At 42.7% G+C, this 13,602-nt stretch overlaps 1 protein-coding gene and 1 pseudogene across 1 annotated transcript in view; one reads left to right on the plus strand and one right to left on the minus strand.

Annotated features, from left to right (window-relative positions):
- The window catches only part of Slc9a9 (solute carrier family 9 member A9), a 559,136-nt gene that overhangs the window by 364,751 nt on the left and 180,783 nt on the right, over positions 1-13,602 (plus strand). Inside the window, exon 12 of the mRNA XM_005366691.3 lies at positions 8,909-9,062. Coding sequence (XP_005366748.1) covers positions 8,909-9,062 — 154 coding nt within the window. The remainder of the gene's footprint in view (positions 1-8,908; positions 9,063-13,602) is intronic.
- On the minus strand, positions 7,266-7,792 carry LOC102002145 (annotated as a pseudogene).

Below are 13,602 nucleotides of genomic sequence, written 5' to 3' on the forward strand. Positions count from 1 at the left end.
TCTCTCTCTCTCTCTCTCTCTCTCACACACACACACACACACACACCCTCATCTGACCCTGACCCCTCCCACACCCTTATCTGACCCCTACACACACACACACACACACACAGCCTCATCTGACTCACCAATAAAGACTAAGGCTTTGATGTGCCAGGACATACCACACTCCCACCCCAGTGAGCATCCTTACCTGCTGCCTGGCTCACGGGCCCACTGGCTCCTATTTTCAGCCTAGAAATATGGCTTCCACATAGCAGCCAGGGGTCCTCTTCTAACCACTGAACAGATGATGAACAGATGAAATCACTTTCTTGCATAAGCCCTTCCTAAAGTTTCTCACCATTATTACCTGGCTCTGTGACCTCTATGGCATCTCATCCGTCCACAGTCTCCCAGTCCAAATCTCTTCATCTTACTCCAGCCACTCTGACTTGCAGCTCCCCTCCTTCGAGCTTTGCTCAAGTTTCCCAAAGGTGAGCAGGTGCCAACCAGGCTTATCCTTCTATGGGAGTCTCTGCTCAAGAATCACTAGCCTGCGAGGCTTCCCAAAGCATCCTAACACTGAACCCCTCATGTATACACAGGCTTTCCTCCTACCTGCTATGGTTTTCTTCCCAGCACCCTATGTAACTAACCTGGATGCACCTTTAAGTCAAGAGCTAGCTCTCATTTGCCACTCAACTCTGAATGCTGAAGGAATTGAAGAATTAACTAATCACACATTTATATTGTCATATCTTATCTGGAAGTTAGAAATCAATGCAGTTGTTCACTTTAAGAGCATTGCTGAGTGTCACACCCATGTTACTGTAAGAAATCTGGGTAGTACTTTAAAAAGATGTAATTCTAACCTTTTGAGAGATTAGAAGTTGGGAGAAAAAGAACATGCCACATTAAATATTGATTCCTCGTGATTACAATTTAGTAATTCAAATGGTATGATCAGTGTGTTATATAGGATTTCAAAGAGAGAACAATGTGACCAGAGGATTCCAAGAACCCATGAGAGTGAGGGGTGGGCAGAAACAGTTCAAATGGTCAGACACTGGAGAAGCCCAAAGAAAATGCAGAATTGTGCAAGTGAAGCAAGAGACTGAGTGGGCTCCTAGCATAAAGACCACTGAATGTTGCCTTGCTTTCGGAGTCTCTCGGTGAGAGCAGACAAAGGAAGATAGAGTGGGGTTTTGATGGACAGGCTCCTGTGGACTATGGGAAGCTATGTGTTAATCTGAGTTACAAACTCATAAACTAGGATTTGCAGGGACTTCTCTGAAAGACATGGAAGAGAACGTGGAGTTCATGAAGCACAAAGTAGACTTTCAGCTGATACAGAGTTGATGTGATGGCCTTGGGCCACCATGACCAGTGCCCTGAGCTATCACCTGATTCATTGCTACAGAATCTAAATCTCTATTAGGTCCCTGACACAAAGATTTTAAGTTCCACAAGATTTTGATGTGCACTCTGGTTTAAGACCACAAGTCAACCTTAAAATGTGCATTTAGAAATGGGTTAACAGGGGCTGGAGAGAGTGCAGTTGTTAATAGCACTGTCTGCTCTTCCAGAGGACCTGGGTTTTATTCATGGCACCCACATGGCAGCTCACAGCTGTCTGTAACTCCAGTTCCAAGGGATCTAATGCCTTCTTCTGGCTTCTTCTATAATCACACACACACACACACACACACACACACACACACACACGCACGCACACACGCACGCGCACAGACTACTGAGTCCAATTATTATTGATCTTGGGTGCATGTGCTTGGGGCTGACCCCTTAAGATTGGGGTATCATCCTCGAAGAAAAAGAAAAAAAGCCTTTTTTATTCCCTCATCCCCACTGACTGCCTGTAGCTCACCATCTAGAGATGGGCCCTTGTGAAAGTCTCCTTTATCATGTTGGCGTGTGAACTCGGCGAGATCTTCGTAGGCAGCCATATCCCTGAGAGTTCATAGAAGCAGCACTTCTATCATATCCCAAAGATACGATTGCATAACAGTCACCTGGGTCCCCGGGCTCTTACAATCTTTCTGTCTCTTCCTCCGAGATGCTCCCTAAGATTTAGGGGTGGAGTTACCAATATACCCTTTGGTTCTGAGCACCCATGGTCACTCTACATTTTGTCTCTGTCTGGTGTAAAAAAGAAGCTTCCTCAAAGAGATGAGAAAGCCGCACGTATCTGTGGGTGTAAGGATGAGCATTTAGAAGCATTTAGAAGGCTTTAATACTTCAGTACCAGATTCCTTTAGTAGGCTCTCCCCTAGGCCTTTTGACTTCTCCACCCATAGGTTCTTGGCTGGGTTTATGGTACCAGGCACAAATTCCCTAGAAGTCACTGGGCTTTAGGTCAAATCAGATAGCTCTTGGTTCCCTCAAGATACAAGCACCACTGAGCTCTTGCTGCTTCTGTTGTTATGATTCTCAAGCTGTCTAGCTGGGTAGGATTGTTGACATTTTTTTTCCCTTGGTGGCTTGCATGGCACCTTTCAACACTATGAAGGCTGGTCCCCGGGGACAAAACCTCCAGGTCAATACTAGGATGGTCTTTCCAAATCCTGTGAGTGAAATGTGGTGTCCTCAGCACCGGGGTAATGCCTCTCTGTTCCAGGAAGTAATTGAGAACAATTTTGATAGTCTATATTGTTTGGGGGAGTCTCTTGAACCCCTCTGAACAACAACGTGAAGGTATGTGTTCCTTACCGGGCTAGTTCCTTGGGGGAACATATCCACCATTTTAACTGCATTAAAACCATATGTATGTAGGGACTGGAGAGATATCTCTATAGTTATTAACACTAGCTGCTCTTCCAGAGGACCTAGGGTCAATTCCCAGCACCTACATGGAGGCCCACAACCATCTGTAAATCTAGTTCCGGGTTGTTTGATGCCCTCTTCTGGCCTCCACAGGTGCCAGCCATGCGTGCGGTGCACAGACGTACATATGAGCAAAAATCCACATACGTGAAGTAAAAATAAAGTAACTATGTTTAAAACTATATACATGTATATCTGTGTTAATCTCTCCCCCAACATCTTTAATGTTATTTCCCCTCCTCCCTCCTGCTCCACCTTGTAAGGTGTTTGTAGGACTCAGGGCCCTAGGGAAACTGAACCTTCCTTACTCACTCCCACTCTGTGTTTTGGCTAAAGCTAGGCACATAATGGGTGCTCAGGAGATATTTACTGTTTTGCATTACCGCTTTGCACCTTAAATAAGAATATCTGCAGAGCTATTTATATTGCCGTGGTTTAAATGCAGCTATATATATCTGACCTGTGCCCATTTGCAGCACCTTTGCAACTGTGTAATTGATTAAACGCTTCACGTTTGCTTTTTAAAGATAAACAGGAAAGTGCACATTTTCTGCAGCAGGGGTCCTTGCTGGAAATCTTTCTCTGTCTCAATAGTGTTCTATTGTTATGAGCAAAACATCAATATAATTAACATAAGAAGCCCTTCGAGGCCAATTTTAAGTGAAACCACATTTAATTGCAGGTATTTCCTTTATTCCCCAAGATGATGATAACTTTCCAAGTGGGCATATAAAATGTGTCAAAATCCTCACAAAGTCAATCTTTTTAAAGCAAAATTCTATAATCTACCAGTTCCCAGAAGGACAGAATTCCTTTGACTAGCTGACCAAAACTAAGAGAAGAAAGGTGAACCAAGGGGTCCGAGTACTCAGAAAATCAAATCAAATCCAAGCTTTGTTGTACTCTGAATTTCCTGTGATCCCCAACAAAGCTGTGTATGCTCTCTGAAGGTAGTGTTTGGCTACAATGAAAAATCCCAAGATCAGTATCAGTTTTTTTACATCTTAGTATTTTTCCAGTAGCCTGATAGTTTTTTTCCAGTAGCCTGAATGACTTTTTTTTTTTTAATTCTAAAATCCTCCATGGCCTAAATCCATGGTGTTAAGAAGATGGGGTCAGTATGCACAGAACTCCGTATAGGAGGAAATCAATATATGTGCATTAATCAAAGCAATGAACAGCCATTGATTAGACATTTGCCCAGGCTCTAGATGTGTGAGATTTTCTAGACTCATGAGGGACAAGCAGGGCAGGACAGCGCTTCAGCTTCTTCGAAGTTCTGAGTCAGCTTCACTTGATCCACTCAGCAAGCTCAGCACCCCAGCCCCTCGCATCTCACTAGGGGCAAGTGCCATGCAGGCCGAGTGTGACCGGGGCAAGGTACAGATGGTCTCCCCTCCAAATGCCCTCAGCTCTGAAGTTTGTCAGGTGCCCATCCATTCAGAGCCATCGTTTATTTCACGGTGTCTTAGAGCTTGGACTTATTAAACATTTCCCAACCTGCCACAAGGTCATTGTCAGGCTTCTCTGGTCCCTCCTCCACCCGCAGAAATCTTTACATTGCTTAGCCTGTGAATATAGGCTTTAATATAATTTCATATATTAAAGTTTCATATAGATTGACAGATATGTTTCCGTATATGTGTACTGGAGAGTGTTGGAAGATCTGGAGGGAATGGAGGGACTTTGTTTCATTTTATTTTGTTGTTGTTGTTGTTGTTGGGTTTGGGGAAAATATTTCCTATTTGGTTGGTTTATGTTTTTCGTTTTGACATAGGGTTTTACTGTTGCAATCCATACTGGCCTCAAAGTTGATGCCCTCTTGCTGTAGCCTCCTGCGTGCCAGGGTTACACATCAAACCTGCCACTATTTTGAGTACATGTTTGAACTAAGGACTGCTTACCTAGAATCTGGTTAAGGACATAGTGACGCTAGTTTGGCGGAATAACCATGCATTATTAAACATGTTTAGGAGGGGTAGTGGGTGCTTTCTACCTTGTCCTTGGTATCTAATACGGATGAGTTAGCAGTAGGCAAGATACAGAATGGTTTCATTTGTCGTCTCTTTTCTGCTATTTCTTATAAAAACTCCAAAGAACGACGCGGATTTATAGCAAGAAACAAATAACAAATATTAATCATTGTTTAATGTCTCATACCTCTACTGTCACCTCATGCGGGCAGTGCCGCTTCACTGACATCTCTAGCAATATGAGTTGGAAGAGAAGAGAAAATGAAAGGATCGCTTTCTGTCTCCGGGTTTGCACCGTGATTAAACAACCTTGACCCATAAATCCTGTCCTCGGATAATAGGAGTCTGTCTCCTTGCATTCTCATTCACTAATGATGCTGTTTGTGTATCCTGGAGAGAGCATTATTCAAATTGTCCCGGCGCTGGGGCTTCTCTACCTGAGTCTGAGAGCATGAACACCTGTGGTGGGGGTGCTGAGCGTTCAGAACTTCCGATGTAAAGGAACGCTTTTATTAATGTCTACTTCAAACGTTATCGTCCCTCTCTTCAGGCCATTTCCTTGTCTACATGGAGATTCAGAATAATTTTCTTCCTCCATTACATTGTCCCTTGGAGGTATTTTATAATCAGAGCGCATGTTCCGCTCTCTTTCCGAGGCTTTTTTTTTTTTTTTTTGTTTCAGGCAAAATGTGTTCAATCTCTGGCCTCGTCCTCTGTCTCCCATTCACACCACTTGTCTCTTGGATGTTCTCAGCACGGCCAGAACAAAGACAGAAGCATTATAATCTAAGGTCTGGGGGCCGGATGACTATAAGGTTCCTCATCCTACCTAGTATCTGTTATTTTTTCAATCATTTGAAATGTAAAATAACAATTTGAAATCCCAAAACTGTTATAAAATGCTATCTGTCCTTTGGCACAACCACAGCCATTTCCGTCTTGATACTAAAGCACCTGTGATTACTTCTATGACATCTTCCTAAGATCAGACCCATTTCCAGTGCCTCCTAGAAAGGGAACCCTGAGAAAGGTCACTAGATCCTCCACTAAGATGCCAGCTGCTTGCTCCTACCCACAGGCAGCTGCAAGCAGTCCTCCCTCAACTGCACAGCTCTGGAGTGCTAGAGCTCACAGGAGGTAGAATGTGAGCTAAGGGGGAAACTCCATCCATACACCCCCTTTTCAGTAATGTAACTGTTGAAGGGTCCCCCATGTGTCTGGAAGCAATTCTAGTTAAACTCATTGGTTCACCAAGCTGGTCTTGGATGGGATTATTTTTCTGGTCTGTTGCTGATGCCGTATTTCTGGTAAAAAGGGTATTTGTTTACCTCTACCTTGGAGAAGTAACAGAATAAACTACAGAAAATACAGAAACTGGACCAATGAAATTCTATATCCCTGCTTTAAACCTTCCTATAAAAACAGCTGAGTCACCACCTCTTTAACTCCTGCTTGCTGCCATGATAAACCTTTCTCTTCCTGCTTGGCAGTGTTATTTCTGCCACAGTGCTCAGCAGTCTCAGGTCACCCCGAGCCCCCTGCTTTGCCTTCTTTGCTACTCGTACTGTGTTTTCTCCCCATCTAAGTCTGCATTTCTGTTTTTATTAGTATCACCCCACTTTGACGTCTGGCCTTTCATTTTGTAATACCTCTTGTGCTTGATACAGATTCATAAATATACAATTAGCATTTTTTTAACCATAGAACAAAAAGTAAAATAAAGAAAAAGCGGTTCTGATAGATGAGTTTCTGTCCCAGAATTTGTGAAAGTCGGCGATCGCTCCAGGATGTGTGAGGTGTCGGCTAATTGGTTATTCATCTTCAGGGGTCCTGGTTTTCCTTGTTATCTGACACAATTTAGGAAAGGAAGTGTTCACCAAGGAAGGTTTTATTTTGTAGATAAATACAGTATAAATCTAAAGCTTTACAAGAAAGCAAGAAAACCAGAAAACTATGGTTTTGAAAACAAAAAGTCAGAAAGAATTGTCATAGGCCCACTATGTACTTAACAGCACTCAGGGTACGTGCTACAAGAATGGGCACAGATAAACAGGATAAATGGAGAATTCAGAAACAGACTCACAATACAAGCAGCTGATTCTGGACAGAGGTTAGAAAATGAGAATAGTAGATATCACCAGTAAAAGATAAGCACAGCCCAAGCCTGCCTCTTGATATGAAGACTGCCCCCAGATGGTTGTGAACTTAAATATTAAACTTATAGAAGAAAGTATTTGGGGACTAGCTTTATGCAGATCCTTACAATTGACTTCAAAAGTACAATTTATTTGAAAATTGACAAGTTTCACTTCATCAAACCTAAAAAAAAAAAAGTCCTACAAAAACTCAAAGATGAGAAAAAGAAGCTATGGAGTAGAAGGCAAGATTTTCTTTTTTTTTTTCTTTTTTCTCTTTCTTTCTTTTTTTTGGCATTTCTGAGAAAAAAATTATTAGCCTTTTGGATAAAATTTATTTGCGAGAAAGGATGATCCCACCATATTTCTGCTGGAACCAGCGCATGGCTTCCTCTTTGCTGATTATGTGTTTGACCCCAATGCAGCCTGTCCTATGCTTCTTGTCTGCGATGCTGAAACCTGGCCTACCCAGCGCCATGCAGAAGTCCAGGCCGTGGATCCCAATACTTGGATCATATTTGATGCCCAGGTCAATGTGTTCTTGAATCTCAATGCCAAAGTTTCCAGTATCTGAGAAGTTATTTTCTGTAACTCATACTCCCGCACCTTCAGGCCTCTCCAGAATTTCTTCTGCCCTGATTCCATGGACAGTACAGTGAACAGCAAACTTCTCCTTTATCCTGATGCCAGAGGACCTGATGGTGTACCTAGCTTTAGAAAAGTCAGGCCTATGAGCTGCTCCAACACCTTGGCTATCCGGGTTAGTCTGTCTCCGCTTTCCCCAACACAGATGTTGAGGCAGAGCTTGCGGATGTGAAGTTCCCACATGGGGTTCTTCTTTTCACCCTGTTCTTGCGACATGATGAAGGACAGGAAGAGAGTGGAGGCAATATTTTCAAAACATTACATCTAACAAAGGCCTGTTATGGACCATGTATAAAGAACTTAGCACACAACAATTAGAAATTCCAGCAATGCAATTAAAAAATCGAAAAAAAAAACATAAGAGCTATTTCATGTAGCGAAATACACAGGCAACAAAGTAACTAATTAAAATATTCAATGCTTTTGGCCACGCAAAGAAAAAAATTCAAATCATAATAAATTACCATTCCCTACCTATCACAACAGTTTATACTAAAAAAAAAAATGACACCACCAAATATGTCAAAAATGATGGAAATTAAGATGATTTTTATGTTGCTGGTCAGAATGCAAAAATGGTAATTTCTGTATACATGAAGCAAGCAGATACCACACCACTCTGACTATAATCTGGAGCATTATCTCCGAGAAAGGAAAACGTGTCACACACAAACCTGGATGCCAACTAGAACAGCCTTCATTTAATCTCTAGTAACTAGGGAAAGTATAGATGTTCTTTAACAAGCAGGTGACTAGACAAAGCACCCGTGAAATGTCCGTACCATGGATTAAGGTTCAAGGATGGAAACAGACCTCTGGTCCAATCAACAGTGCAAATACCTGGAGAGTTCTACTGGACAGACAGTGACACAATGATTCCATCTTTGATGTAAAACAACCGTAAACTGACAAAGAATTGAGAGCAGGCTTAGTGGAAACCACGATTAAGGGGTGTGTGTGTGTGTGTGTGTGTGTGTGTGTGTGTGTGTGTGTGTGTGTGTGTGTGTGACAGCGGGTGAGATTATAAAAAGAACAGCAAGTGAGACTCCTAAGTTGATGGGAAGATATGTTCTGTGTCTTCACTGTGTAGACAGACATCAGTGTTCTGGCTAAGATACCACGCTGTTTCATCACAAGATGCTATCACTGGCAGAGACTTAAGGAAAAGTATTTCTGTATATTTTTTTTCTCAGAACTCCATGTGAATCTATAATCATCTCTGAATAAAAATTTTAATTAATAAAGAAATTATGTTAGCAAATTGTGAAGCTAAATATAGTGAAAAGAGCATGAGTCTTGATACTAATTTTCTCCTCTCGGTTTCTCTGTAAGGCTTGCGGGGCGCCATCGCCTTCGCCCTGGCCATCCGCAACACAGAATCTCAACCCAAACAGATGATGTTCACCACCACACTGCTCCTCGTGTTCTTCACTGTCTGGGTGTTTGGAGGAGGAACCACCCCCATGCTGACGTGGCTTCAGATCCGGTAAGTGACCCTACTAAAAGGAGCAAATCACTGAGAGGTGTGGCTGGCCGGTTTGATTTCTCGTAAAGCTTACTCAGTTGGGAGTGCAATGGTAGATCTGTACCTCAACTGTCCCCAGAGTCCTGGTGACCTTCACTAGCCGGGAAAGCGATATGATCTACCATCTACTAAGCTGCTTTTTTCAACAGTCTTGGAATGATGCCTGTTTCCAAGCTGTCCTACAAATAGATTTTTTCACCTGTGACTTCCTCCATCTGACGATACACACTTATCCTCAAGATACCTGCAGTCTAGGAAGACTGATAAAGAAAAAGCAGCAAAACCAACAAGAAGGCAGATTTGCTTTGTTTTTAACTCCTCCTGGCACTAGCACTTAAGACAGGAGAATTTTCTGAATTACTGAACATGTATTTGGTGAGAGAGCCATGTGTTTCACAAGGGGGATGCTAGAGACAAACTATACACTTTCTCACAGAAGAGAAAGCCAAGGTCCCATAAGAAACCTTTTCCTAAGCCATGCCTGCAGCCCGCTGCTACAAGTCTGGATTGTAGGGGTAGCAGACAATTGGATAAAAGTAGATAGGCAATCCTGGTCTGGAAAATGGATAAATCTGTCCTAAAGTGTTCTTGTCTTTGTTTAAATGTTTCTGTGACCCAGGTCCTCATTCTCATTTCCCAGAAGGTAAGGGATTAAGCAAACATTTCATTTCTCACATCCCCACGTCATCATGACCCTCCCCAGTTCCTACCTATGCTCTAAGATGAACTCCTACCTACCATATCTGATAGGAAACACTCCTTCTAACTACAAAGAGTTTCCAAGAAGACTCATATTAACAGGGACTGCGATTTTGGCACCTTTGTATGGCACATTGATTATAATAAAAATAATTTATGAAAACTTATGAATTTAATAATAAATACAAATGCTTTTGTTAAGCATTTGCAAGAAGTTTTCCCATTTGGCAAAGAAAAAAGCAGAAACAAGCCCCAGACATTTAGCATAAGAAAGTTTATGTGTAAATCAGGCCAAGTGGCTGCATATTAAACAAAATTTCAGGGGAAAAACCCTGTGAACAACTGTGAACATTACTATATACACAAAAGTGCTTTGACTAAAGGTGAACAGAGAGCATTTGGAAATGCTTGTTGAATTATTTTCTAGCCATATAAACGTGGCCAGCAATTTCTTTCACAGTGGTGGGTACCTGAAGGCTCCTAAGGATGAGTGCACACATTGCATTAAACTCTCAAGTGCCAGATCCCCTGCAAATCATTAGAGAGACAGTGTGTGTTCAGATTTCTGGAAAATAAAATTCAGTAGTTTGGATCCCTGCATGGAAAAATGAAGGCATAGACGACAGAGCTTCAAGGAAGGGAATTCCTACTGAAGCCCCAAATACACTATCAAAATATTCTATGGCGGACATAAGGAAGAGATATCAAAGTTTCCTTAAAGTAATCAAACATAATTTGTTTTCTATGATTTCTATGAGTAAGGAACTATTCTCAAGTTGTCCCCAAACTGGTAACGTATTTCGTTTAGCCAGCTCTTCCCCAGTCTTTCCAGTGGCCTCAGCTGACTGCCCACGGGTGTCATAACTCACATAGCCTCTGATGCCCAGTTCGTGGGAAGAAAGAGATAAGACAGTGATGACAGTGGATGCTTAGACTGGCGAGAGCAGTTCTTCGGGTGACAAGGTTGATAAAGGAAGGGAATGATGTCAAACATGGCATCTAGGATGAGGGGCTTGAAGGCCAACCTAAGTCAATGTCATTCTCCCTGCTAAGATCACAGTTTGGGGTCACCTTATGGAGCTGCCCCAGTTGGGGAAGATTCCAAAAGAAAAGGCCCAGGTGAGTCAACTACCCAGACAGAATGAGGAGGAGCATGGATAGGACCACGACGAATGTCGGGAACGGGAATAACGGGATTCAGACACGTGGAAAGGGCAGTGTTCTCAGCTGAAAACCTGAAATCGGGACAGAAACCCCAGGGACCCATCCGATGAAATCAAAAGGAGAACATTAGAGGATGTATATAGGAAGATATTCAGAGAGTTAGCTCTGGTAGATGGAATTCAAGGCAAGAAGAACATTTAAAAGCCAGGATGGTAAAGGAGTATATACGCAAAAGCATGGATCTGTGATGTTGGTTGGGTTCCACTATGTCATAGTGATCTTGTCATAGGCTCCACTCTCCTTTCCTGGTTTGTGACATTGTTTAAGAAGCCATCACATCTATCTCGGCTTTCAAACTCACAACAGCCCATCCACTATACTGTTAGCAGGGCCTGCTTCTTCCCTGTGCAATGCCCCATTCACCAGTGTTCATGTTGTTCATAGAACAACAGCAGGCAAGCTGCAACTTGGATAGAACACCAGTGGCGAAAGCTGAGGGACAGGAGGCCAGCGTGCTCTCACACAAGCCCCACAGCCTCACTAGAATATGATTTGTTTACGTATTTTACAAGCCCTTCTCTTCTTGAGCTTTACGTTTTCTTCTCTTAAATTATTTGGAAAGTCCTTGAATTAGATTTTCTTTTTCAATTCCTATAGAACTTTTCATTCAGTTACAACTACCCACAGGAGGAGAGAAAGGAAAGTGCTTTTGTTGGTGATGATGAGTAACAATACCATCCGTTTCTCTTTGATAGACGTGACTCAAACAGCAATGGTCATGGCATGGAGACACAAATAGAGATTTCCACCTCTGAGGCAAGCTCGCTCTTAAGCCTGGTCCTAGCCACAGGGCGAAGTTCTTCACTTAAAGCAACTTAATTTCTTTTAAAGATGATAGCAAAATATATTTAAGGAAGCAATTTCAAGTAAATCAGGTCTTTGCTTCTTTTTAAATATTAAAGGAAAAGGACTCCTCCCATGTTATTTTGGATGCCAAAAAAAAAGAAGAGTTTCTCCTTGGTTAGAGTTCAGGTTTTCAAACCTCCTATGAGGTACATGACCACACAGTTTGTGAAGACCCTCTTCACCCCCACTCCCACCCCCACCCCCCATACCCCCACCCCACCCCCGGCGCAGAGACGAGTAAACAGGAACACCAATTAAAAGTTCACAAGTGCTTACAAAAGAGCACCAAAGTCCAGAGGCCCAGCCCTATGGAAGTGGTACTACATGACTAACTGGGGTGGTAATGCCTTTCATGGTTCAGGGTTGGGCATGGTGTGGAGCTGGCAGACTTTCAGCAAATGGTACAAGAATGAGCCCAGGCCACAGGGTGAGCCTTTGCCACATTCCCCAGATACAGATGTAGGACCTGCCTTCTCAATCACAGCTGGAATCACAGCTTCTTCTACAGATGTAGCACAGAACTTGCCTTCCAGACGACACTGCAAAGCACCCTGGGTAGAATGATGGTAACGTCTAATCGTAGCCATCTTTGACTGAGTAATGAGCTATTTTGTGTTCGATATTAGATCATAAAATCTAGGCATAGAACCTCTCTCTGTGTGTCTCCAAACTCTAGCATTGGGGTGGTGACTGGAGCTACCCTTCAGCATGGGTAAACCCTGGTGATGTGGCATCATGGCGAGACTGAGAAACCTGTGAGCCCAACACCTGGAACAGAAAGCCCATGCCCCGAGATAATGCATTCTGCTCCCACCTGCAGAAGGGAGCTCATCTGAATGCCTGCGGGAATTCTCTGCTCCAGGAAGGACTGGGCAGGCACACTTTTGGAGCAGAGATTCTCCCATGCAGTTTTTCTCAGTGACTTGCAACAATTAAAGTTCAACAAAGCCAGGCCTGACCTGGAGGAAATCTGACTTCCTCAGCTACAACCTAGAATTAAAGGAATTACAGGAATGTATTATCCCTCCCCCATTCAAGCCTAGACATCCCATACTCTCTCTTCAAATCTAGGAAACAAAGTTGTGTGCACCAACTTGTGTCCATTACAGGGAAATACCTGTTAAATAGCTTGACTCCTCTGGTGTTTGGTATTTTGGTTGTATATTTAAAACAGATTCTTGGGTTTTGGCCCAGAGCCATGCAAAATGCTTTCTTTATTACTTTTGCCCACTGGCTAAGTTCTATAATAGTTATCACTGGAATGTACACAGAGATAAGGAGAGTTCTGTCCAGATATAAATGTTTATATGTATATATAACAGTCAGACACATTGCCTTCCACAGAGTGGAGTGTGGTTGTTTGGTAAACTTACCACACACACATGGGTGAGGCTCACTGATGCTGACATTCAGAGAAAATAAGTAAGAACAGGGCTAGTGGAGTGTGTGACTGGAGGCTACGGCGCTTAAGAATGCATCTCTGAAACTGGGGAGATTCTGTGTCTGTAAACACAGCACAGTAAAGTACCAGTTGGTGCTGGGAACATAGGAGCAGCTAACTCATATCACTGGTTACAATAGAAGAATGGATGAAGAAAGTATGGAATATATACATATTAGAGTATTACTCAGCAGTAAAAAACAAGGACTTCTTGAAGTTTGCGTACAAATGGATGGAAATAGAAAACACTATCCTGAGTGAGGTAAGCCAGACCCAAAAAGAGGAACATGG

Source organism: Microtus ochrogaster, unplaced genomic scaffold (genome assembly GCF_000317375.1).
Source record: "Microtus ochrogaster isolate Prairie Vole_2 unplaced genomic scaffold, MicOch1.0 UNK12, whole genome shotgun sequence".
Classification (NCBI taxonomy): Eukaryota; Metazoa; Chordata; class Mammalia; order Rodentia; family Cricetidae; genus Microtus; species Microtus ochrogaster.